Raw genomic sequence first — 26,769 nt, forward strand, 5'->3', positions numbered from 1 at the left:
TATTTGTTTATGTATAATTATTAGAGGTACGAAGTGCCTCGACCTCTCTAATAAAATATAAATTATATTATAATTATTTGATAATTAATTTATATTGTATTGTACAGTTATTTTAATTATTAATATTGAATTTCAAAATATTAAAATTAAATTAAAAATATAAATAAGAAAATATAAGAGATCAAATATATTAAAAAATACAATCCCTAAAAACTTTATAGTTTAAGATAATTATTTTAATTTATATATTAAAAAATAAAAGATAGACGATGTTAGCGAAAAAAAACCTTTTGAAACAAATATTGTAATACTTTAGTAAATTTCACATGAAAATAAGGTGCCACATTTAACTGGGTTAATTAAAGTCACGCGTTACGTGTGCACATTCAAAAACATTGCACGAGCAAGACCCACGTTTGTGACTAACCAAATCCAACATGTTCAAAGTCTGGTGCTTCTAGAAGATTCAAACATTTTTTTTGTGCGGAATTTTAATCAAGCAAAGTCAAAATTGAAAACCCTAAAAATGAAATTTCCCAAATCTGAATGGAATCCTGTGCCCTAACCCACATCGCCCTTATCGGACTATCCACTTACGACGGTTCCCGGGTGCTCCGTTCATCGCCTTTCTTCGCCGGCGGCTGAGCCTCCGCCTCCGTTCGTCTTTAGAGAGAGAGAGAGAAAGGAAAGGAGAGAAACTGGGGAAGCGAAAGAGAGCGAAAGGGAGAGTGAGGGGGAAAATGGAGAGTTCGGGGTTAGGTTCAGTGGATTGCGACGTTGGATCGATTGTGTGGGTTCGGAGAAGGAACGGTTCGTGGTGGCCGGGTCAAATACTTGGTCCTGATCACCTTTCTGCTTCTCATCTCACCTCACCTCGTTCAGGAACTCCCGTTAAGCTTCTCGGAAGAGAAGATGCAAGCGTGTAATTACGTTTTTTTTCTTCCTTTTTTTTTTCAGTTTATTTATTATTTTTTGAAATTCCACAGTTCATATGTGTTTCAATGTGCTTCATGTTTTGTTGATTATAGTGCTGCTTAGTTTAGCTACTGGCAATTTAAATTAATATCCGTTTAGTGAAAGTGTATGTGACTGCTAGAGTGTGAGTATGTTTCAACTTTCAAATGTGTGACGCAGAAAATTATCGAGGCTTGTTTTTGTGACATCCAATGTGCTGATGTGTCGGTTTTTTGATTGTTGTTAGTATTTTTGTTGATTTTCTTTCCACCTGTGGGTTGTTGGTTTTTTTTTTTAACAGAGATTGGTACAATTTGGAGAAATCCAAGCGCGTGAAGGCATTTCGATGTGGTGAATTTGATGGTTGTATCGAAAGAGCGGAGTCTGCACAGGGTATGCCGTTAAAGAAAAGAGAGAAATATGCACGCAGAGAAGATGCCATTCTTCATGCTCTTGAACTCGAGAGGCAAATGTTAAAGAAGCAAGAGAATATAGGTATTGCTTCTGACTAGACCAATTTTAGGTCATATATAAAAATCAAAATAGATATTACACAATCGCATGCAACACATTTTGGTGAAGAGGATTGGGCTCACAATTGCCTTTTGAGAGGGCAATACCCATCCTCTGATGATCCGAATGTTTATCAAACTAATAGTTGATGATTGTGCTCTGAATCTAGCAAGTGATGAGTCTTTTGCATAGGAAGTACAATTCAAGCTAATGGTAAAATTATTTAGATAAAAGAAAAAGTAAATGATTGATGGAGCCAGAAATGTTTAATATAGTGGTTTATTTTTTGTTTTCAGGACTGGGGCAAGTAGGCTTAGCGCACCGAGCAAAGAGAAGCAAATGTGTTTATCTGGCAGCAGAGTCTAGTGATTCTCTGGATTACAAGGAGACTCCTGCCAATGTTGCAATGCCAGCTTCACAACTTGGAGGGGAGTATGCTTATTGCAGTTCTTTGGCTGAAGAGAGTGAATCTGCTTTTATGGATGTTGTTGAATCTGATTCTTTTGAAACTGGTTCCGCTAATGCTGATTCAGATTCCTCTGAAATGGAACTTGACAAGGATGACGAGATGACTACACTTTCAGGTTTAGCTTCTACCAAACATATCTTATGCCACAATCGTTATCTTAACAATATAATCTAATGGTCACAAGTTGAAAAGGCTAAAAGAAAAGGCATATGATTGTTGGTTCCAGTAATATATTTATTTCTCCCAATATATGTTTATTTGAGGTAATTTGCTTCCTATGCACTTCATTATATTTCTTGTGCTGAAAGTAGTATTAGTTTTCCTTGCTACATTATTGCATGGATGAGGAATAATATTTATGAGAATTTGGTTTTCAACCAAGCCTAATGACATTGTGTAATCCATGTAGCTGACTTCACCGAGTGAGATAAGGTTGTTGTTGTTGTATTGAAATGAATTATCCATGTCGAAGTTTTAATGCTTCATCAAAAAAAAAAAAAGTTTTAATGCTTTATCTACATTCTTGCATCTTTCCTCCTCCTTTTCCTTAAAAAAAAGAAAAAACTTTGGATGGTGACTGTATCTAAGCAAATGGCATATAATTAGCTATGTACAATATGATGATTCCGCTGCCCATCACCCCTCCATCCTTTCTCTTTACAGCTCTTCTGATGAAATCAACAAGTGATTTTGCTGCCTATATTTATTATAAATGATTTAAAACTTGAGAACACTTCCCAGATTCTGAAATATAAATTTTTTAAGATCCTTTCTCTGTGGGAAATACCGTTTACAATAAATATGTGTATTCACTCAACACCTGAAGAAAAAAGGTCATGATAGATTAAACTTACTGTATGAGCAACTTGCTTTGCTGCAGCCTAGGACATTTTGAGATCAGGAGGAATTGTTAGAAACATTCATCTGTTAGTTTTGACTGGATGCATGAAAAACTGAAACCCCTTAGAGTATGATTTTTCTGGTTGTATGACTGTATGAGGTATGCTGTCAATTAATTTTAGTGAAATGGTTGAAAATTTTTAAATGTGGGGACTTGCAGCAAAATCTACTGATCTCATCTTTCAAATGTAACATGTGGAGTTGTGGATGATAATTACGTGCTTCTTCTCATGTATGTGATATTTAATCAACTGCTCCTAGTCAATGTAATTGAGGTAATATTGTGCAATGATTTTTTTTTTTTGCAACTGTTATGTTTCATAATTAACAGATCATATATTTCTGCCTTTTCTTTTTATTCTGTACAGATTTATTTCCTTAATTCTGTAATTAGGACAGATTTATTTATTCCCTGTTAATCTTGGGCTAGCTATCGGGGTGTGTGTGTATTAATCAGCTGATGTACAATTAATAAGAAGTAATATGTAGATTTCCCCATCTTTTATCTTCCAAGTGTAACAATGTGGTGAAGATGCTCTGTTTATCATTATTTCTTGTAGGCAGATTGCTATTCTCCTTCCATTTATAAGTAAGGAAGAATTCAAGATACAGAAAATTAGTACGGATGGATCTGGAAGATTAGCAGTACACCTAGAAAGGAGAATCAATAAGAAATATAATAAAAACAAATTAGTTCAATCAAGCAATCTAGTGCTTCAGCTCCAGCCAATTTGAATATCAGAGCTGGACACTTAAGAAGCTGTGACATTGTTTATTGTAGATTACGCATTAAACCTAACCCAAATATATATATGGGTTTGAAAGTCATAGGGGGTCCTTTTGTGTTGTGGCACTACCTGCCTCTCTCTACTATTTGATGTGATTTTAAATCCATATGTTATTATCTGTTATCCTCCCTCATTTTTAACCATTATTCAGAATGACTTACACGTGTTTTTTCAATATTCTATTACTCCCTAGTTAATATTGCTGTTTTAATTGTTCTTGAGTTTTGTGTTAGACTGTTGGTTTTATTTCCATTTCAAATAATTCTTTTTCACTCTTCTGATGTAACTGTAACTGCAGAAAGTGATCATGATACTGAAGAACAAGAGAGCACTAGCATTGAGGAACTTGATGAGCTGGCAATTTCTAGTGACATGCCTCATCTCTATCCTCGTGAACATATATCATGTAATGAAGCCGTGTCCAAATGGAAGTTAAAAGGGAAAAGGAATAATCGTAATCTTGTAAAAAGGTCTGTTGGTGCTGCTGATAGGAAAGGTGTTGTTTTATATGGAGCAAATGTTAAAGGAATAAGAAGCCGTTCAAGCCACAAGACATTGGAGCCTGGTTTGCATTACTATGGAAATGGTATTAGTGATGTTTTTGATGGCACCGATCAAATGTTTGGGTTTGAAGATGAATATTCTCTAGCAAAAGGTCAAAATAAAGTTGGTCATGGTGTTGATTGGGATGAATGGGCTTGGGAGGATCAGTCTGCTTTGAAAGGATATTGGGAAAGTAGAGGGTTTTCTCCATTATACAGTGATCGTTATCATTTTGATGGAAGGACAAGATCTATGCTGGTAGATGTAGACTTGAAGGTTCAAGCAAGCTATCGGAAGGCACCTGTCCCCATTGTTTCTATCACAAGTAAGTTGGATGGGAAGTCAATAATAGGGCACCCAATCCAAATTGAAGCCCTTAAGGATGGTTCATCTGATAATCTTTTTTCTGCAATTGATGACTTTAGCAATGATGGGAATGGCTTTGAGGGAAGTAGTGTACTTCCACCTGCTTGGAGGACTGCAAGGAGAACAGCAAATTTCCGTGTTCCTCGTCCACTTGTATTGTCATCTAATGGTGCTGAGAGTGATGCAGATTTTTCGATAGATCAAGAAAGAAATATTGAATATAAGAAATTAAATGGTGGAAGTCCCAGTCATAAGTCAAGCCTTTCGAGGAAGAGTGGTCTTAACAGTCCTGTGCCTTCAATAGACAAGAAGTCTCAAAAAAAGATGCTAAAGAAAGTGAGCTTGTCATCTAGTCAGAAAACTAGAACTCTGTCCTCATTATCTATTGAAAATAATCTAGGTAAAAAGCAATTACATGATAGAAGTTTTTATCAAACAAATAGGTCGATTAAACCAGAGGTCTCTGGGCTCACTACTGTTGCTTGCATACCAGTCAAATTAGTGTTTAGTAGATTACTTGAGAAGATTAATAGGCCACCTTTAAAAGCAGCTAGTAATGCGGCTTTGTCAAATACTGGTGTGGAGAGACAATAATAGGGTACGTGTACATTGTTATATATGAGAACAACAATTTTAGTGGTGGCACAACAATTTGTTGGGTGTGTCTTGTTTCCAACGAAAGAGAAATCTTATTAGATATATTGTTAGGTTTTTTTTTTTTTTTTTTTTTTTTTTTTCTGAGGATGAGTTTGTAGTATCATCGTGTAACTAGATAAATATAAGGTATCTGAAGTGGAAGTGGTGCTTGAACCATTTTGTTTTTTAAAAAAAGTTTTTTGACCACATTTTTAAGATTGCTTTAGAGAATAAGGTTTTCCCCCCTTTAAAAATAATCAATACTAAACATTAACAAAAAGTTTCTATATTAGTATGTTTGATTTGTGCTGGTCTTTTGATGGCATACTGGTACAATAGTCCTTAGAGTGGCATTTATTTAAGAAAGGTCTCCTAAATTATATTGTGTCGATCAATCTGGTTCACAATTTAACAAACATTGCGTAAGACGTTAAGTTAGTATTTGAAGTGGCATTTATCTAAAATTGTTCTCCTAAATTATATTCCATCAATCAATTTAGTAATCTAGTTCACAATTTAACAAAACATATCGTTGAAAAAAAAAAAACATAAGAGTGACATTTGTAATGATTTGGCTGTTAATTGATCACAATGAATTTTATATATAGATGGTAAATAGCTTGAACTCGATAAAGCATAAGGTTAGACCTCTAAATTATAAACTTGAATTAGATGCGAATGTTTTTAACTTTTGACAATATTCTGTGTCATAAATGGATATGGGTCGAACAATGGGATGCTTTCTTATTTAATTTTTAGTGACAAAAAAGGTTTAATAACTAAGACAAATATTAAATAAAATTATAACTTTATAAATTTTTATTCATATGGTTAAATATTATATATAGGTGGTTCATCACTGCAGTTTTTATCATTATTATCAAAATCGAATTGAATCGAACAGTTGAATCAGTAACTAGTTCTTAACAGATTAAATTAGTGCATAAAATTATTTTGTAATGAATTGGTAGGACTTGTTCATAACAGATTATAACTATTAAAAAAATTTGTTGAACTAATTTCAACTGGCCCAATTAATTTTTTACATTTAATTTAAAATATTTTTCATAAAAAATATTAGTTAGAATAAATTATTTTAATACTTGTCTTATAAATATATTTTAATCATTTATGTTAATTTTTAATTTTAATATCTTTATTTTTTATAATTATATATTTTTTTATTATTTTAATGCCTTTTATTAGATGTAAATTTGTTATTATTATAGATATTTTTATATTTTATTAAAATTTAAACTTAAATATTATATTACTTTTAGTTTATAATTTTACATATAAATGTTAATAATTTATAAATAATGTTTTATTTTAATTTTAACATTATAATATTATGATATTAAATTATTAATCATATTATATTTATTAAATATTATTTTTATAATAATAATAATTATTATTATTATTAATACAAGTTTAATCACAATTTAACTATTGTTAATTTATTAAATCTTAAATTAGTATTTAAACCAATTTAATGATCGATTCAATTTTAAAAATATTATTTTTATAAATTGATGCATAAGATTAGTATATTATATTATATATATACATGCATAATTAATATATATATATATATATATATATAATATATGTATGTATGTGTGTTTCATATTAAAAATAATTACAATAATTTCACTTTATTAATTTTTAACTTTTTAAAGTGTAATAATACTATTATAGAAGAAATTAATTATTTATATTTTATTAATTATATTAAAATAAATATGTCATAAAAATAAATATTTAAATTTAATTTTGAGATTAAAAAAAATTAACCCGAAAATTCGCGGAGAGCCAAGTTTGGGCATCAATTTAAAATATTGAATTAAATTTGAACCCTTTTGACACAGTTCGTATTGGACTTGCTCACATCAGGCTGGGGTTTTGCCGGATCTACTTTTATGTGGCATGATGACTAGTTTCCAAAAGCTGCACTGCTTGTTTACAGTTTACATGTGCAAATTTAATTGAAACTACAAAATGTTAACATTATCGAGTGACTCTTCTTAAAAGTGTACATTATTTTTTTTCCCACCTTTTTTAGAGTCCAAAATATAGTCCTATTCTTCTTCATCCCAACCTGAATTAATTTATTTAGTATTTGAAATTACAAATTGAAATATTGTTTAGAAAAAATGTTTTTACATAGTATTGTGATAGTTTTAAAAAATGTGATTTAAAAAATTAAGTAAAACTACATTCAATTGAATGACTTTGAAAAATATTAACATGTAAACTCTAAACTTGGGATTATTATTAAAAAAAATAAAACATGTATACTTTATATACATGGTAACAAATAATATTAATAAAAGAATATAAAAGTTAAATATTAATCTCTTATATTGAAACTTCATGTACGAGACCTAATTTTATTAAAGCACGTATATTCATCCATACACATAAACATGAAAATTGAACTCTACAATTTACTTGAGATTATTACGGAAAACAAAATGTATACTTTTATATATAAATATATATGATAAAAAATACTAACAAGTTGTGGGATTGAATAAAACTATATTTGGTTTATAAAGAAAAAAACTCACAAGAGGTAATTATTAATTTTTTTTTATAGATTAACTATAAAATGTAGAACATACTGAAACACTTGAACATATGGTTAGCAATCATCATCATGGACATATGAACTCACCAACATCTTGCTTACCTCTTTAAAAATGTAAAAAAATACTTTAGTATATTTACTAAATCTAAATAATGTGATTTTTTAAAAAAAAAAAATACACTCATATATATAACAAATATTTGATATGAACGTTATAGTTATAGTAAAAATATTACGATAGAAAATAATAATTATAATGACTAGTAAGAAAAAGACACTTTAAGCTTATATTATATTAAAAAAATAAAAAAAATAAAAATTACGTATAAAAAAAACAATTATTAAAAAATAAATAAATAATAAAATAATTTATATAAAAATAAAAATTAAAAGTAATTATTGAAAGTGATATTTTTTTTATATATTAGTATAGATTAATAATATTAAAATGTATTTTTGTTTAAAATATTCAATTGTAAAATATGTATTTCGAAAATATTTAATTGTATTAGCTGGAAAAAAATATTTTCATATAATCGCTTTAAGTTAAACGGGATCACCGTTTCTGATTACATGATTCATGATTGATTAAATTAAATTTTATATTGTGTCAAAACAAGAAAAACCAGGAAGAAAAGCAGAAAGAAGAGCGACATACGTGGTTCGTCACGGGTGTGTGTGACTACGTCCACGGAAAAAATGATGATGTTTTTTCCACTGATAATATGTTACAAATGTACATCAAAGTCCCACAAATTTCACCCTCTGTTTATTGCCTCTCCAACAGCAATTGCTTGGCACTGATCCCAGGATGTTTCTGGATTAAATATACAACAAATCGTCCCGGATGCCAGCAATTACCTAATCAAATATATTGTGGATAGATGGATCGATTTACAGCTGCTATCAATCCTGTTAAGTCCGTGGGAGTAACAAATATTTACTTGCTTTGCTCATCGTATCCGACTCACATTTGAAAATGGCTCAGCTCTCGCTTTTGGTGCAGCTTTGGCTGCTGCTTCTGGAGCTCCAAACACATTCCAGAACCTCAATGTTTCATCTGCGGCTGCTGATGCTACAGTGCAACCATCTGGACTCTGAAGAAAAATAACATAACACTAATCAGCAAAATCCTAGAAAACGACAATCTAATGAGGATTGTGCTAAACAAAGTCCAAAAATAAATTACCTGGGCCATGAAAAGAACTCTGGAAGTATGACCAGTGAGCTCTGCCATCTTCACCATCGAAGGGTATTTCCAAAGTGTTAGCTGATTCTGAGTAAAACCATGAGAGCTGAGTAACTCCCTCTCATTCTTGTTCCACAGCAGGGAACATACCTGAGACCCAGTGTCAACTGAGTTCAAGCATGCACCTGTGTGGGTATTCCAAAACTTGATGCAGCGATCACCACTGCCTCCACCAGAAGCTAGCAAGTTCCCTTGGAAGGGGCACCAAGCAAGGGCTTTCACAGCAGATGTGTGATCTTCAAGCCTGTGAAGCCACTGTGTTGCCGCGTTAGAAGATGCCGCAGCTCTGTCCCAGATGTAAAGTAGATTATCATTCCCTCCACTGGCTAATTGGGAGCCTGAAGCCGACCATTTTAACCCACAGACCTCTTGCTCGTGCCCCCTGTAGGTTTCAACAACATGTGATCTAATTCTTACATCATTGTTCACAATTCTACCATCCATCCCTCCGGTTGTGAGTATGTGGTTGTTCCATGCCAAAGACCCCACTCTCTGCCTGTGCCCACCTTTCAATGTTCTCAACTGCAAAATTAAACAAGTATTACATTAGTTGTACTAGAAACGAAGAGTGAGTAATTTACAGGGTTTTTCTTTTTGAAGATCAAGACAAACACACCTGTCTATTTGAAGTTGTGTCCCATAGTTGCACTTCAGAGTTGTTCAAACCAACAGCAATATGTCTTCCATCAGGTGCCCAGCTAACAGATGTAACGGGGCCATTTTCATCATCAACAGTAACAAGTTCTGAAGTAGAACCGTCTGATGCATCCCACAAGTACACTGTGCTTCCAAGTGCTATTGCAAGAACATTGCCACTTCCCCAGTCCAGTAAATTCAGATAGTAGTCATCCACAAGATCCGGAGCATCCAAAGTCCTCTCAGAAGTCTGATCACAAACCCAGTCAATTCAGATTAAAAAACTCAGACTCACTTGAATTTATAAAGTCCCAACTAACAATGAATTGGCCGTTTCTATGTATAATAAAATCAATGAAAGATTAATCTGATCTAAGTAGTGCACCTGAGGAATAAACCGTCTGGCCTTGGCCAGTTTATTATCCTGGGGATGAGCAGAGATCTCATGAGGCATTAAGTCAACTGGAGCAGGTGGCTTGTTCTTGAAAGCAAGAATTCGGGTCCGGTTCATATTTAAGGATTCTGCAAGCTGCTTCCTGTAAGCGTCTCTAGATGGGGAGCTCGCAACTGGGTTTTCCTTACCTTTATTCCCCTCAGTGAGCATATAGTGAGCATAATCAAAGTCCATTGCCGACCTATTTGGTATGAATCTGTCCAACTGATGTTGTATAAAAAACAAACACCACATAATCAATACTTGTTTTTCTCAAACAATTCTGAAAGAGAAATAAAGACTTATCATGTCTAGTTACGAAACCCTAGTTGGAACCTAAATTTATTTAACCAAATGATTACCATTAAAACCCTAGTTGAAGAAGTTTGCAGAGAAATCAAGAACTTGTGTAAGTTAAACACGAATTACAATCAGGGAGAAAAAGATTGCAATAATTTCTTACGTTTTCTTTGGAACTCTTTCTTTGAATAAATTGTTCCTGGAGCGGGTAGCGTGATCGTGTTTTGATGGTTGAGGAAGAACTCAAAGAACCTGCATCCATTGTTAGGTAGGAGAAGAAAAAAACACCCGAAAACAAAAGAGAGAAAAAGAACAGAAAAAATATGGAAAATAGCGCAATCAAAAATAAAATAAAGCACAACACAAAATCCTGCAAAAACAGATTATTAGACAAAACGAAATCAAATCGAATTGATTAGTAACAAAAAAATGTCAGAGATTGATTAGAGAGGGCTTGAAATGAATGTTGGAATGCAGAGAAGGAGAAGAGAAAGATAAAGATTTGAATGATGAAAGTATTTAAATGGGGTTATATATATAGTAGAGATGGTGACACGAAGAAATAGGAATTAGGGTTTTGCAAAGATTGAATTGATTAAACGGCGGCAACGGCTATTTTTCATTGTTTATGGATATAGCCGTTATATCGCATATTTACCATGTTGTCCTTTTATTCGCATTGATAAATTGACACCAGCAGGTTATAATCTTGTTTTACTTTTTTTTTTTCAGTAAAAAAAAAAAAACCTTGAAACTTTAAATGGTAAAATACGTCAATTTTTTCCCACACTATTTTAGTCAAATATATTCTTAAAATTTTTTTAACCAGTATTTTAATATGTAAAATAAGTAAGTTAAATATTTATTATATGTAATTAAAATTTAAGTAAATGTTATATTTGAATATATAAATTATATTTTAAATTTGAATAAATAAATATTTTAAATATATAAATTATATTTTCAGCTTTATATTTATGATAAATAATATTTTTAATTATTAATAATTTATTTTAAAATAATAAAAATTAATTAATTAATAAATATGATAAATAAAAATGAAATTAAATATAGAATTTAAAGAATTCATAAAAAAATCATTGAAAAAAATGTCTAAAAATATATAAATACTTTCATACAAAATAATTGATGGTATTTAATATATGGTAAATTAGTAGGAATATTTTTGTCAAATAATTTAACAATTTCACCTTAAAAATGATGAGTTTTTTTTTTGCCTTGTTCACCTACTCAACTACCGTTCAAGTTTCAAATATTGGTTAATTCCTTGCATTCATTTGACTATAATTTTAATTACCATATTATAGCTTTAGAATATTAATTGAGGTTATTAATAATTAATTTTGTCAAACAATTTGACTAACCTACTTTTAATAAAATTATTCCTCTCAATAATGTTTTTTCATTCAAAAGATTTGAATTGAGAATCTTGTAAAAAAAAAAAACTATCTTTAATATTGTCAATAAAGTTATACATATTTTATTGGTTAATATATAAATAACAAAGGTTATTAATTTTTTTATTACTGACTAAACAAATAAGTTATTCACGATTTTTTAGTGTTAAACTTGCAAAGTTTGTGTTTCACTTTGAGTTTAATCTCAAATTTAACTGTATAAAAAATTTAAAACTACTCTATAAAATAATTTTATAATAATGGTATTTTACTAACTTTGTATCAAATTTAATGAAGAAACCAAAGTGAATACTTTGGATTTAGGGTTTAGGACACTTCATATTAGAAATTAACTTATTGTTTTGTTGTTTAACTTTCTGATTGATAAAAAATATGCTTTTGACATACCATAAAAATATTTAATTCGAGTAGTATAAATATTCTTAATAAATAAGTGCATAAATAATGTATACAAATGTGTTTAATTTATTTTTTTTAAGGAGAGTTAGAGGATTATTTTACGAGAGGACAATGATAATGCATTTATTTTTATAAACTCCACAAGTTAAATTTATATAATAAATAAATATTTTAAATATATAAATATGTTATATTTCAATTAAAACTTGTAATAAATAAATATTTATCTATACTAATATATAAAGGGGATACCCTTTTCGGTAACTACCTTGGTCTCCACTTTTTTGGACCATTATATCTTTTTATTTTAAAAAATTAGAAAAAATATTTTTAATCAAATTTAAAAACTTCAAACTAATGAATTTATACTAATATATACTAATATATAAAGGAGATACCCTTTTCGATAACTATCTTGGTCTTCACTTTTTTTGACCATTATACCATTTTATTTTAAAAAATTAGAAATAATATTTTTAATCAAATTTTAAAACTTTAAACTAATAAATCTATACTAATATATAAAGAGAATATCATTGTCAATAATTATTTTTTTATTTTCATTTTTATATGGACCATTTTATCCTTTATTAATTTTTTAATAATTATTTTTTTTATGAGTAACTTTTCATTTTATTATTTTTTTTATTTTTTATTTTAATACAATGCAGGCACGTAGTGTCTTTTTCCTACCAGATAAATAAAAAAAATAAAAGAATGGAGGAACAAATATGCACAAACTATTTCTGTTCCTTTCGATTCGTATAAACATATCCCCTTTGCATGAATTATCCAATACGAAATGTCTCGGTCCTACTAGATAAATAATACAATCGTATAAATAATTTTACATTACTTATTATTATTATACCTTGAATGTAAAAAAAAAATCTTATATTTTCTAAAATTTCTAATATTTGTTTATGTATAATTATTAGAGGTACGAAGTGCCTCGACCTCTCTAATAAAATATAAATTATATTATAATTATTTGATAATTAATTTATATTGTATTGTACAGTTATTTTAATTATTAATATTGAATTTCAAAATATTAAAATTAAATTAAAAATATAAATAAGAAAATATAAGAGATCAAATATATTAAAAAATACAATCCCTAAAAACTTTATAGTTTAAGATAATTATTTTAATTTATATATTAAAAAATAAAAGATAGACGATGTTAGCGAAAAAAAACCTTTTGAAACAAATATTGTAATACTTTAGTAAATTTCACATGAAAATAAGGTGCCACATTTAACTGGGTTAATTAAAGTCACGCGTTACGTGTGCACATTCAAAAACATTGCACGAGCAAGACCCACGTTTGTGACTAACCAAATCCAACATGTTCAAAGTCTGGTGCTTCTAGAAGATTCAAACATTTTTTTTGTGCGGAATTTTAATCAAGCAAAGTCAAAATTGAAAACCCTAAAAATGAAATTTCCCAAATCTGAATGGAATCCTGTGCCCTAACCCACATCGCCCTTATCGGACTATCCACTTACGACGGTTCCCGGGTGCTCCGTTCATCGCCTTTCTTCGCCGGCGGCTGAGCCTCCGCCTCCGTTCGTCTTTAGAGAGAGAGAGAGAAAGGAAAGGAGAGAAACTGGGGAAGCGAAAGAGAGCGAAAGGGAGAGTGAGGGGGAAAATGGAGAGTTCGGGGTTAGGTTCAGTGGATTGCGACGTTGGATCGATTGTGTGGGTTCGGAGAAGGAACGGTTCGTGGTGGCCGGGTCAAATACTTGGTCCTGATCACCTTTCTGCTTCTCATCTCACCTCACCTCGTTCAGGAACTCCCGTTAAGCTTCTCGGAAGAGAAGATGCAAGCGTGTAATTACGTTTTTTTTCTTCCTTTTTTTTTTCAGTTTATTTATTATTTTTTGAAATTCCACAGTTCATATGTGTTTCAATGTGCTTCATGTTTTGTTGATTATAGTGCTGCTTAGTTTAGCTACTGGCAATTTAAATTAATATCCGTTTAGTGAAAGTGTATGTGACTGCTAGAGTGTGAGTATGTTTCAACTTTCAAATGTGTGACGCAGAAAATTATCGAGGCTTGTTTTTGTGACATCCAATGTGCTGATGTGTCGGTTTTTTGATTGTTGTTAGTATTTTTGTTGATTTTCTTTCCACCTGTGGGTTGTTGGTTTTTTTTTTTAACAGAGATTGGTACAATTTGGAGAAATCCAAGCGCGTGAAGGCATTTCGATGTGGTGAATTTGATGGTTGTATCGAAAGAGCGGAGTCTGCACAGGGTATGCCGTTAAAGAAAAGAGAGAAATATGCACGCAGAGAAGATGCCATTCTTCATGCTCTTGAACTCGAGAGGCAAATGTTAAAGAAGCAAGAGAATATAGGTATTGCTTCTGACTAGACCAATTTTAGGTCATATATAAAAATCAAAATAGATATTACACAATCGCATGCAACACATTTTGGTGAAGAGGATTGGGCTCACAATTGCCTTTTGAGAGGGCAATACCCATCCTCTGATGATCCGAATGTTTATCAAACTAATAGTTGATGATTGTGCTCTGAATCTAGCAAGTGATGAGTCTTTTGCATAGGAAGTACAATTCAAGCTAATGGTAAAATTATTTAGATAAAAGAAAAAGTAAATGATTGATGGAGCCAGAAATGTTTAATATAGTGGTTTATTTTTTGTTTTCAGGACTGGGGCAAGTAGGCTTAGCGCACCGAGCAAAGAGAAGCAAATGTGTTTATCTGGCAGCAGAGTCTAGTGATTCTCTGGATTACAAGGAGACTCCTGCCAATGTTGCAATGCCAGCTTCACAACTTGGAGGGGAGTATGCTTATTGCAGTTCTTTGGCTGAAGAGAGTGAATCTGCTTTTATGGATGTTGTTGAATCTGATTCTTTTGAAACTGGTTCCGCTAATGCTGATTCAGATTCCTCTGAAATGGAACTTGACAAGGATGACGAGATGACTACACTTTCAGGTTTAGCTTCTACCAAACATATCTTATGCCACAATCGTTATCTTAACAATATAATCTAATGGTCACAAGTTGAAAAGGCTAAAAGAAAAGGCATATGATTGTTGGTTCCAGTAATATATTTATTTCTCCCAATATATGTTTATTTGAGGTAATTTGCTTCCTATGCACTTCATTATATTTCTTGTGCTGAAAGTAGTATTAGTTTTCCTTGCTACATTATTGCATGGATGAGGAATAATATTTATGAGAATTTGGTTTTCAACCAAGCCTAATGACATTGTGTAATCCATGTAGCTGACTTCACCGAGTGAGATAAGGTTGTTGTTGTTGTATTGAAATGAATTATCCATGTCGAAGTTTTAATGCTTCATCAAAAAAAAAAAAAGTTTTAATGCTTTATCTACATTCTTGCATCTTTCCTCCTCCTTTTCCTTAAAAAAAAGAAAAAACTTTGGATGGTGACTGTATCTAAGCAAATGGCATATAATTAGCTATGTACAATATGATGATTCCGCTGCCCATCACCCCTCCATCCTTTCTCTTTACAGCTCTTCTGATGAAATCAACAAGTGATTTTGCTGCCTATATTTATTATAAATGATTTAAAACTTGAGAACACTTCCCAGATTCTGAAATATAAATTTTTTAAGATCCTTTCTCTGTGGGAAATACCGTTTACAATAAATATGTGTATTCACTCAACACCTGAAGAAAAAAGGTCATGATAGATTAAACTTACTGTATGAGCAACTTGCTTTGCTGCAGCCTAGGACATTTTGAGATCAGGAGGAATTGTTAGAAACATTCATCTGTTAGTTTTGACTGGATGCATGAAAAACTGAAACCCCTTAGAGTATGATTTTTCTGGTTGTATGACTGTATGAGGTATGCTGTCAATTAATTTTAGTGAAATGGTTGAAAATTTTTAAATGTGGGGACTTGCAGCAAAATCTACTGATCTCATCTTTCAAATGTAACATGTGGAGTTGTGGATGATAATTACGTGCTTCTTCTCATGTATGTGATATTTAATCAACTGCTCCTAGTCAATGTAATTGAGGTAATATTGTGCAATGATTTTTTTTTTTTGCAACTGTTATGTTTCATAATTAACAGATCATATATTTCTGCCTTTTCTTTTTATTCTGTACAGATTTATTTCCTTAATTCTGTAATTAGGACAGATTTATTTATTCCCTGTTAATCTTGGGCTAGCTATCGGGGTGTGTGTGTATTAATCAGCTGATGTACAATTAATAAGAAGTAATATGTAGATTTCCCCATCTTTTATCTTCCAAGTGTAACAATGTGGTGAAGATGCTCTGTTTATCATTATTTCTTGTAGGCAGATTGCTATTCTCCTTCCATTTATAAGTAAGGAAGAATTCAAGATACAGAAAATTAGTACGGATGGATCTGGAAGATTAGCAGTACACCTAGAAAGGAGAATCAATAAGAAATATAATAAAAACAAATTAGTTCAATCAAGCAATCTAGTGCTTCAGCTCCAGCCAATTTGAATATCAGAGCTGGACACTTAAGAAGCTGTGACATTGTTTATTGTAGATTACGCATTAAACCTAACCCAAATATATATATGGGTTTGAAAGTCATAGGGGGTCCTTTTGTGTTGTGGCACTACCTGCCTCTCTCTACTATTTGATGTGATTTTAAATCCATATGTTATTATCTGTTATCCTCCCTCATTTTTAACCATTATTCAGAATGACTTACACGTGTTTTTTCAATATTCTATTACTCCCTAGTTAATATTGCTGTTTTAATTGTTCTTGAGTTTTGTGTTAGACTGTTGGTTTTATTTCCATTTCAAATAATTCTTTTTCACTCTTCTGATGTAACTGTAACTGCAGAAAGTGATCATGATACTGAAGAACAAGAGAGCACTAGCATTGAGGAACTTGATGAGCTGGCAATTTCTAGTGACATGCCTCATCTCTATCCTCGTGAACATATATCATGTAATGAAGCCGTGTCCAAATGGAAGTTAAAAGGGAAAAGGAATAATCGTAATCTTGTAAAAAGGTCTGTTGGTGCTGCTGATAGGAAAGGTGTTGTTTTATATGGAGCAAATGTTAAAGGAATAAGAAGCCGTTCAAGCCACAAGACATTGGAGCCTGGTTTGCATTACTATGGAAATGGTATTAGTGATGTTTTTGATGGCACCGATCAAATGTTTGGGTTTGAAGATGAATATTCTCTAGCAAAAGGTCAAAATAAAGTTGGTCATGGTGTTGATTGGGATGAATGGGCTTGGGAGGATCAGTCTGCTTTGAAAGGATATTGGGAAAGTAGAGGGTTTTCTCCATTATACAGTGATCGTTATCATTTTGATGGAAGGACAAGATCTATGCTGGTAGATGTAGACTTGAAGGTTCAAGCAAGCTATCGGAAGGCACCTGTCCCCATTGTTTCTATCACAAGTAAGTTGGATGGGAAGTCAATAATAGGGCACCCAATCCAAATTGAAGCCCTTAAGGATGGTTCATCTGATAATCTTTTTTCTGCAATTGATGACTTTAGCAATGATGGGAATGGCTTTGAGGGAAGTAGTGTACTTCCACCTGCTTGGAGGACTGCAAGGAGAACAGCAAATTTCCGTGTTCCTCGTCCACTTGTATTGTCATCTAATGGTGCTGAGAGTGATGCAGATTTTTCGATAGATCAAGAAAGAAATATTGAATATAAGAAATTAAATGGTGGAAGTCCCAGTCATAAGTCAAGCCTTTCGAGGAAGAGTGGTCTTAACAGTCCTGTGCCTTCAATAGACAAGAAGTCTCAAAAAAAGATGCTAAAGAAAGTGAGCTTGTCATCTAGTCAGAAAACTAGAACTCTGTCCTCATTATCTATTGAAAATAATCTAGGTAAAAAGCAATTACATGATAGAAGTTTTTATCAAACAAATAGGTCGATTAAACCAGAGGTCTCTGGGCTCACTACTGTTGCTTGCATACCAGTCAAATTAGTGTTTAGTAGATTACTTGAGAAGATTAATAGGCCACCTTTAAAAGCAGCTAGTAATGCGGCTTTGTCAAATACTGGTGTGGAGAGACAATAATAGGGTACGTGTACATTGTTATATATGAGAACAACAATTTTAGTGGTGGCACAACAATTTGTTGGGTGTGTCTTGTTTCCAACGAAAGAGAAATCTTATTAGATATATTGTTAGGTTTTTTTTTTTTTTTTTTTTTTTTTTTTCTGAGGATGAGTTTGTAGTATCATCGTGTAACTAGATAAATATAAGGTATCTGAAGTGGAAGTGGTGCTTGAACCATTTTGTTTTTTAAAAAAAGTTTTTTGACCACATTTTTAAGATTGCTTTAGAGAATAAGGTTTTCCCCCCTTTAAAAATAATCAATACTAAACATTAACAAAAAGTTTCTATATTAGTATGTTTGATTTGTGCTGGTCTTTTGATGGCATACTGGTACAATAGTCCTTAGAGTGGCATTTATTTAAGAAAGGTCTCCTAAATTATATTGTGTCGATCAATCTGGTTCACAATTTAACAAACATTGCGTAAGACGTTAAGTTAGTATTTGAAGTGGCATTTATCTAAAATTGTTCTCCTAAATTATATTCCATCAATCAATTTAGTAATCTAGTTCACAATTTAACAAAACATATCGTTGAAAAAAAAAAAACATAAGAGTGACATTTGTAATGATTTGGCTGTTAATTGATCACAATGAATTTTATATATAGATGGTAAATAGCTTGAACTCGATAAAGCATAAGGTTAGACCTCTAAATTATAAACTTGAATTAGATGCGAATGTTTTTAACTTTTGACAATATTCTGTGTCATAAATGGATATGGGTCGAACAATGGGATGCTTTCTTATTTAATTTTTAGTGACAAAAAAGGTTTAATAACTAAGACAAATATTAAATAAAATTATAACTTTATAAATTTTTATTCATATGGTTAAATATTATATATAGGTGGTTCATCACTGCAGTTTTTATCATTATTATCAAAATCGAATTGAATCGAACAGTTGAATCAGTAACTAGTTCTTAACAGATTAAATTAGTGCATAAAATTATTTTGTAATGAATTGGTAGGACTTGTTCATAACAGATTATAACTATTAAAAAAATTTGTTGAACTAATTTCAACTGGCCCAATTAATTTTTTACATTTAATTTAAAATATTTTTCATAAAAAATATTAGTTAGAATAAATTATTTTAATACTTGTCTTATAAATATATTTTAATCATTTATGTTAATTTTTAATTTTAATATCTTTATTTTTTATAATTATATATTTTTTTATTATTTTAATGCCTTTTATTAGATGTAAATTTGTTATTATTATAGATATTTTTATATTTTATTAAAATTTAAACTTAAATATTATATTACTTTTAGTTTATAATTTTACATATAAATGTTAATAATTTATAAATAATGTTTTATTTTAATTTTAACATTATAATATTATGATATTAAATTATTAATCATATTATATTTATTAAATATTATTTTTATAATAATAATAATTATTATTATTATTAATACAAGTTTAATCACAATTTAACTATTGTTAATTTATTAAATCTTAAATTAGTATTTAAACCAATTTAATGATCGATTCAATTTTAAAAATATTATTTTTATAAATTGATGCATAAGATTAGTATATTATATTATATATATACATGCATAATTAATATATATATATATATATATATATAATATATGTATGTATGTGTGTTTCATATTAAAAATAATTACAATAATTTCACTTTATTAATTTTTAACTTTTTAAAGTGTAATAATACTATTATAGAAGAAATTAATTATTTATATTTTATTAATTATATTAAAATAAATATGTCATAAAAATAAATATTTAAATTTAATTTTGAGATTAAAAAAAATTAACCCGAAAATTCGCGGAGAGCCAAGTTTGGGCATCAATTTAAAATATTGAATTAAATTTGAACCCTTTTGACACAGTTCGTATTGGACTTGCTCACATCAGGCTGGGGTTTTGCCGGATCTACTTTTATGTGGCATGATGACTAGTTTCCAAAAGCTGCACTGCTTGTTTACAGTTTACATGTGCAAATTTAATTGAAACTACAAAATGTTAACATTATCGAGTGACTCTTCTTAAAAGTGTACATTATTTTTTTTCCCACCTTTTTTAGAGTCCAAAATATAGTCCTATTCTTCTTCATCCCAACCTGAATTAATTTATTTAGTATTTGAAATTACAAATTGAAATATTGTTTAGAAAAAATGTTTTTACATAGTATTGTGATAGTTTTAAAAAATGTGATTTAAAAAATTAAGTAAAACTACATTCAATTGAATGACTTTGAAAAATATTAACATGTAAACTCTAAACTTGGGATTATTATTAAAAAAAATAAAACATGTATACTTTATATACATGGTAACAAATAATATTAATAAAAGAATATAAAAGTTAAATATTAATCTCTTATATTGAAACTTCATGTACGAGACCTAATTTTATTAAAGCACGTATATTCATCCATACACATAAACATGAAAATTGAACTCTACAATTTACTTGAGATTATTACGGAAAACAAAATGTATACTTTTATATATAAATATATATGATAAAAAATACTAACAAGTTGTGGGATTGAATAAAACTATATTTGGTTTATAAAGAAAAAAACTCACAAGAGGTAATTATTAATTTTTTTTTATAGATTAACTATAAAATGTAGAACATACTGAAACACTTGAACATATGGTTAGCAATCATCATCATGGACATATGAACTCACCAACATCTTGCTTACCTCTTTAAAAATGTAAAAAAATACTTTAGTATATTTACTAAATCTAAATAATGTGATTTTTTAAAAAAAAAAAATACACTCATATATATAACAAATATTTGATATGAACGTTATAGTTATAGTAAAAATATTACGATAGAAAATAATAATTATAATGACTAGTAAGAAAAAGACACTTTAAGCTTATATTATATTAAAAAAATAAAAAAAATAAAAATTACGTATAAAAAAAACAATTATTAAAAAATAAATAAATAATAAAATAATTTATATAAAAATAAAAATTAAAAGTAATTATTGAAAGTGATATTTTTTTTATATATTAGTATAGATTAATAATATTAAAATGTATTTTTGTTTAAAATATTCAATTGTAAAATATGTATTTCGAAAATATTTAATTGTATTAGCTGGAAAAAAATATTTTCATATAATCGCTTTAAGTTAAACGGGATCACCGTTTCTGAGATGTTGTTATATTTTCGTTGTGTTGCGACACTGAAAGTAGTTCCGTTATCGTTTTTTGGTTGCCGCCGCGAGGGAGTGCCCTAGCTCTTGAGCTTGGCATCTACGCGAAGCCGCGACTGCGAAATCCATTTGTTTTTCTCTTGAGTTTCGATTTTTAAGCTTCGTCGCAAGGTTCGCACCTCTATATTCTTTCAATACTATGCTTTTTGTTTCTCTTGCGTTGTTGTTATGCATTTCAATTGCAATTGGTTTTCGCGTTCTACTGCGGTCGATTCTATCGTGTGAATTTGAATCCCTAGTTTACGGTTTGAAGTGCCTGATACGCTCTGTTTCTGCTTGATGCCATTCCGTGATTTTAGATTACTGGTTTGCATTGATTCGGAGAAATATTCTTATTGTATTTTCATTTGTTATAATTTATTTGTGGTGCTTAATTGCTTTGAAGCATCTATATATCCTTGTATGGCATACGCATCAGTCTGCTTCTTCAATGAATGTGTCTTCTAGGGTTTGGAGATACTGTGTGTTTGCAGTATGTTGCCTATCGTTACTAACACGTAGTTGTGAATTTATAGGAGAAAGCAATGGATGAGGGAAAACATAGATCAAGGAAAGAAGATTATGAGGTGAAAGATGGGGATTCTAAGAGGAGTCATCGGGATCGTGACCGTGATAGAACTAAGGATAAAAACGATGGGAGGCACAGGGATAGGGAGAAGAAGGATCGAGACTCCCGGAGACATGAGAGAGAGAGGAGTACCGATTCTGAAGACAGGCATGATAGGGACAGGGAGAAGCGCAGAGATAAAGATAAGGATAGGGCACATGTTCAGGATGTGGACAGAGAAAGAGTTCGAGACAAGAAAAGGGAAAGGGATAGGGAAGACAGGGAAAGGGAGAGGACAGATAGAGTAAGGGAGAAAGAAAGAGAGAAGGAAAGAAAAGAGGAGAAGGAGAGGATCAGAGAGAGAGAACGAGAAAGGGAAAGGGAAAGGGAAAAGAGGGATCATGAGAGAGAGAAGGAAAAGGAAAGAGAAAGGGGGAGGAGAACACGTGAGAGGGAGAAGCGCAGGGAAGTTGACAGTGATTACAGTGATGGTGAATCCAGGGAGAGAGATAGAAAGCGGCATAGGAAGGAGGATGGTGATTACAAGAAGAGAGAGAGGGAAAGGAGTGTTGGCAAGCAAAATAGGCAAACTGAGGAACGTGAAGGAAGCCCGAGAAAAAAGAGTGGCGGAGATGATTCAGATACAAAAGATGAAGAGAGAAAACCTACCCGTGAAGAGGAGATGGAGGATGAACAAAAGAGGTTGGATGAAGAAATGGAAAAGAGAAGGAGGAGAGTTCAAGAGTGGCAAGAGCTAAGGAGGAAGAAGGAAGAAGCAGAAAGAGAAAAGCATGGTGAAGCAAGTGCTAATGAACCTGAGTCTGGAAAGACCTGGACTCTTGAAGGGGAATCTGATGACGAAGAAGGTCCAGGTAATGGGAAGCATGATACAAGTATGGATGTAGATGAAGATGACAAGCCTGCTGATAAGGGACCTAAGGATGCAATGGTGGTAGACACTGATAATGGGACAGTTGCATCTGATTTACAGGATGGATCTGCTGGTGCTCCTGCAGATGAGGAAATAGATCCATTGGACGCTTTCATGAATTCTATGGTTCTACCTGAAGTTGAGAAGCTAAACAATGCTGTGACATCGTCACTTTCTGATAAAGCTGTTGACATAAAATCCAAAGATAAGGGGAATGAGCAAAGTCGTGGTGCACAGTCAAGGAAAGGTTCGAATAAGTCTATTGGCAGAATAATTCCTGGTGAAGAGTCTGAGTCTGATTATGCAGATGATGAAGTTGAGAGGGATCCATTGGATGAAGATGATGATGAATTCATGAAAAGAGTGAAGAAGACAAAAGCTGAGAAGCTTTCTTTAGTTGACCACTCAAAGATTGACTATGAACCATTCAAGAAAAACTTTTATATTGAAGTGAAGGAGATCTCTAAGATAACTTCTGAAGAAGCTGCAGTATACAGGAAGCAGTTGGAGTTGAAGATACATGGAAAGGATGTGCCAAAGCCTATAAAATCGTGGCACCAGACTGGACTTGGTAGCAAAATTTTGGAGACAATAAAGAAGATGAACTTTGAAAAGCCGATGCCTATTCAAGCTCAAGCACTCCCTGTAATCATGAGTGGTCGAGATTGCATAGGGATTGCTAAGACTGGGTCAGGCAAAACACTTGCTTTTGTTCTGCCAATGCTGAGGCATATCAAGGATCAGCCACCAGTTGTTGCCGGAGATGGACCTATTGGGCTTATTATGGCTCCTACAAGGGAGCTTGTTCAACAGATTCACAGTGATATAAAAAAATTTGCTAAGGTAATGGGTATCAGGTGCGTGCCTGTGTATGGAGGCTCTGGTGTTGCTCAACAAATTAGTGAGTTGAAACGCGGTGCTGAGATAGTTGTTTGTACTCCAGGTAGGATGATTGACATACTATGCACCAGTAGTGGAAAAATAACTAACTTGCGTAGAGTCACTTATCTTGTCATGGATGAGGCTGATCGGATGTTTGACATGGGTTTTGAACCTCAAATCACACGAATTGTTCAGAACATTCGTCCCGATCGTCAAACGGTTTTGTTCTCTGCTACTTTCCCCCGTCAGGTTGAAATTCTGGCTCGTAAGGTTTTGAATAAACCTGTTGAAATACAAGTTGGTGGGAGGAGTGTTGTGAACAAAGACATAACCCAGCTAGTTGAGGTGAGGCCAGATAATGAAAGGTTCCTTAGACTCTTAGAAATATTGGGGGAATGGTACGAGAAAGGAAAGATTTTGATATTTGTACACTCACAGGAGAAATGTGATAGTTTGTTCAAGGATTTGCTCAGGCATGGTTATCCATGCCTTTCACTTCACGGGGCTAAGGACCAGACTGATCGTGAATCCACAATATCTGATTTTAAGAGCAACGTTTGCAATTTATTGGTTGCAACAAGTGTTGCTGCCAGGGGATTAGATGTTAAGGAGCTTGAATTGGTGATCAATTTTGATGTTCCTAACCACTATGAAGATTATGTACATCGTGTTGGGCGCACCGGACGAGCCGGCCGAAAGGGTTGTGCCATTACATTTATTTCTGAGGAAGAGGCAAGATATGCACCTGATCTGCTGAAAGCCTTGGAACTGTCTGAGCAGATTGTTCCCAATGATCTGAAAGCTCTTGCTGATAGCTTTATGGCAAAAGTGAACCAAGGACTGGAGCAAGCCCATGGGACTGGTTATGGAGGCAGTGGCTTTAAATTTAATGAAGAGGAAGATGAGGTGAGAAGAGCAGCAAAGAAAGCACAAGCCAAGGAATATGGGTTTGAAGAAGACAAGTCAGATTCTGAAGATGAAGATGAAGGTATTAGGAAGGCTGGAGGTGATATCTCACAGCATCCTGCTCTTGCTCAGATTCTCGCTGCCACTAAAGTGAATGCTCCTGCATTGCCTACTCCCATCTCCGCTGCTCAGTTGATGACAAATGGTGGACTACCTGTTTCTTTGCCAGCTGTTCTTGGTCTCCAGACTGCCACAGTCTTGCCTGGGACAGGGCTACCCCTTGCTGCAAATGATGGGGCCGCTCGAGCAGCATTAGCTGCTATAAACTTGCAGCACAACTTAGCAAAAATACAATCAGAAGCATTACCAGAGCATTATGAGGCCGAGTTGGAAATAAATGATTTCCCCCAGAATGCTCGATGGAAGGTTACACACAAGGAAACTTTAGGTCCTATTTCTGAATGGACTGGAGCTGCCATTACCACCAGGGGGCAGTTTTTCCCACCTGGCAAAATCCCAGGACCTGGGGAACGCAAACTCTACTTATTCATTGAAGGTCCTACTGAGCAGTCTGTTAAAAGAGCTAAAGCTGAATTGAAGCGTGTATTGGAAGACATCACAAATCAGGCTTTGCAACTTCCTGGTGGAACTCAACCTGGCAAATACTCTGTCGTGTAAAGGGTAAGATCCTATTCTAGTTGAGCCTAGTGTTACTAATTTTGTTATAATGTTTGTTTGTTTATAAGCCTTATGCTACATACTTGTGAAGGGAAAAAATGGCTGTCCAGCTTTGTAGTTATTGGTTTTTCGTTATCTATTTTGTTCCTTATAACCATATAGCTGTATAATTATCCTTGGCTGGATGGTCTGATTGGATTAAGTGGTTTTCTCGGTCATCCTCTTTGGGTGGACTTTCTTTTGGTTCAGCACTTATATACAGTTTTTCTGGGTTTAAATTGGAAATAAACTTGATATGGCTTATAATCAAATCTCTTAGCAATCTGCTGTTATTTTTTTAGTGATGTTTTTGTATAGTTATTATTTTCTTTAAAAGGTTCCGCAACCTAAGTAAATCTACTTTTGGTAGTCAACGTGAAGGTGTAATGGGACTCTTAAACACTCTTGTCTCGCGCCCCAATCTGGGACAAATTGCACATATTGTCTGCCTTTCTTACCCATTCGTTGTCATACAGGTATGAATATTATTGTGGAAAGTCCGGCCCATCGTCTTATTTTTGTCTGTGTGTCTACATATATTAAACTGCTAATGGTTTTTTCTTTTTGCATACTAGCAAATGTCAAGTAATATGTTTTGCTTTTTATTAACTTTTAATTGCGCAAAATCGTTATCCTTTGGACGTATTGGTGCAGGTGGGGGTCTTTTGAACGTATGCAGCTATGCTCGATTGCTCAATATTTTTCTATCCACCGCGCTTGCATCGGGACTGTCTAAGGTGCTGATCGTGGTGCGACTTTTATTTCGTTTAGGTTCGGTTTGATTTGAAGAAACCGTTTTTATTAACTGACCCCATGTACGAGTTGTAAAATTTATTATGTTATTAGTATTATGTGCTTATTTATCTGATTATACATGTGTATCTTTCAGGTTTTGATTCGATGTCCTTTTGTATGGGAAACAAGATTTGATGGAGAGTATTAATGCATTTGCCTTACTGGCACTGTTTATATATTTAAGCCCATGTACCATAATTGAATATCTGACAAGTTTACCATATAATAGATATGCTTAACATGGCATTTAAATCCGCGGTTTAGGCTCATATCATAACATTCATAAAACCTTTTTGCAATTGTACTGTGTTTCGTGAAACCCGTCAATTCTCTTTTATGTTGTAATTCTTAGGAATATTTTAAAATTTTATTTGGTTTGCTCAACAGCATTTTTAGGAATTATTGACAAAAAATTCTCAATTATTGAATTACTGATCATTATGTGGAGCCTATATATATACTCACGG

General features: G+C 32.3%; 4 protein-coding genes across 12 annotated transcripts; 3 read left to right on the top strand and 1 right to left on the bottom strand.

The window, feature by feature from the left end:
* Positions 1-467: 467 nt before the first annotated feature.
* LOC109810940 (uncharacterized) lies at positions 468-5,346 on the top strand. The gene is made up of 4 exons (XM_020374553.3): positions 468-922; positions 1,256-1,449; positions 1,764-2,051; positions 3,923-5,346. The coding sequence occupies exons 1-4, from the start codon at positions 741-743 to the stop codon at positions 5,125-5,127; spliced, it is 1,869 nt and encodes a 622-aa protein (XP_020230142.1). The 5' UTR covers positions 468-740; the 3' UTR covers positions 5,128-5,346.
* Positions 5,347-8,417: 3,071 nt separating this feature from the next.
* LOC145953163 (cell division cycle 20.1, cofactor of APC complex-like) lies at positions 8,418-10,941 on the bottom strand. The gene is made up of 5 exons (XM_083066905.1): positions 10,544-10,941; positions 10,033-10,305; positions 9,628-9,897; positions 8,952-9,533; positions 8,418-8,859 (listed from the first exon to the last, which is right to left on the bottom strand). The coding sequence occupies exons 1-5, from the start codon at positions 10,640-10,642 to the stop codon at positions 8,716-8,718; spliced, it is 1,368 nt and encodes a 455-aa protein (XP_082923031.1). The 5' UTR covers positions 10,643-10,941; the 3' UTR covers positions 8,418-8,715.
* Positions 10,942-13,599: 2,658 nt separating this feature from the next.
* LOC145953048 (uncharacterized) lies at positions 13,600-18,478 on the top strand. Its single transcript, XM_083066548.1, has 4 exons — positions 13,600-14,054; positions 14,388-14,581; positions 14,896-15,183; positions 17,055-18,478. Exons 1-4 carry the CDS (start codon positions 13,873-13,875, stop codon positions 18,257-18,259), a joined length of 1,869 nt encoding a protein of 622 aa, XP_082922674.1. The 5' UTR covers positions 13,600-13,872; the 3' UTR covers positions 18,260-18,478.
* A 2,981-nt stretch (positions 18,479-21,459) lies between these two features.
* Positions 21,460-26,688, top strand: LOC109810860 (P-loop containing nucleoside triphosphate hydrolases superfamily protein). 9 transcript variants are annotated; one of them, XR_002240798.3, is made up of 5 exons: positions 21,460-21,635; positions 22,040-25,471; positions 25,878-25,983; positions 26,162-26,322; positions 26,397-26,688. XR_002240798.3 is itself a non-coding variant. In XM_020374440.3 (3 exons), the coding sequence occupies exon 2, from the start codon at positions 22,049-22,051 to the stop codon at positions 25,466-25,468; it is 3,420 nt and encodes a 1,139-aa protein (XP_020230029.1). In that variant the 5' UTR covers positions 21,460-21,635; positions 22,040-22,048; the 3' UTR covers positions 25,469-25,471; positions 26,162-26,485. The 9 variants fall into 9 exon arrangements, 1 of the variants encoding a protein (XP_020230029.1); XR_002240797.3 differs by having other exon boundaries at positions 26,162-26,278; XR_002240799.3 differs by having other exon boundaries at positions 26,162-26,256.
* The last annotated feature ends 81 nt before the right edge of the window (positions 26,689-26,769 follow it).

The sequence above is a fragment of the Cajanus cajan genome, chromosome 11 (genome assembly GCF_000230855.2).
Source record: "Cajanus cajan strain Asha chromosome 11, NIPB_CcT2T_4, whole genome shotgun sequence".
Taxonomy (NCBI): Eukaryota; Viridiplantae; Streptophyta; class Magnoliopsida; order Fabales; family Fabaceae; genus Cajanus; species Cajanus cajan.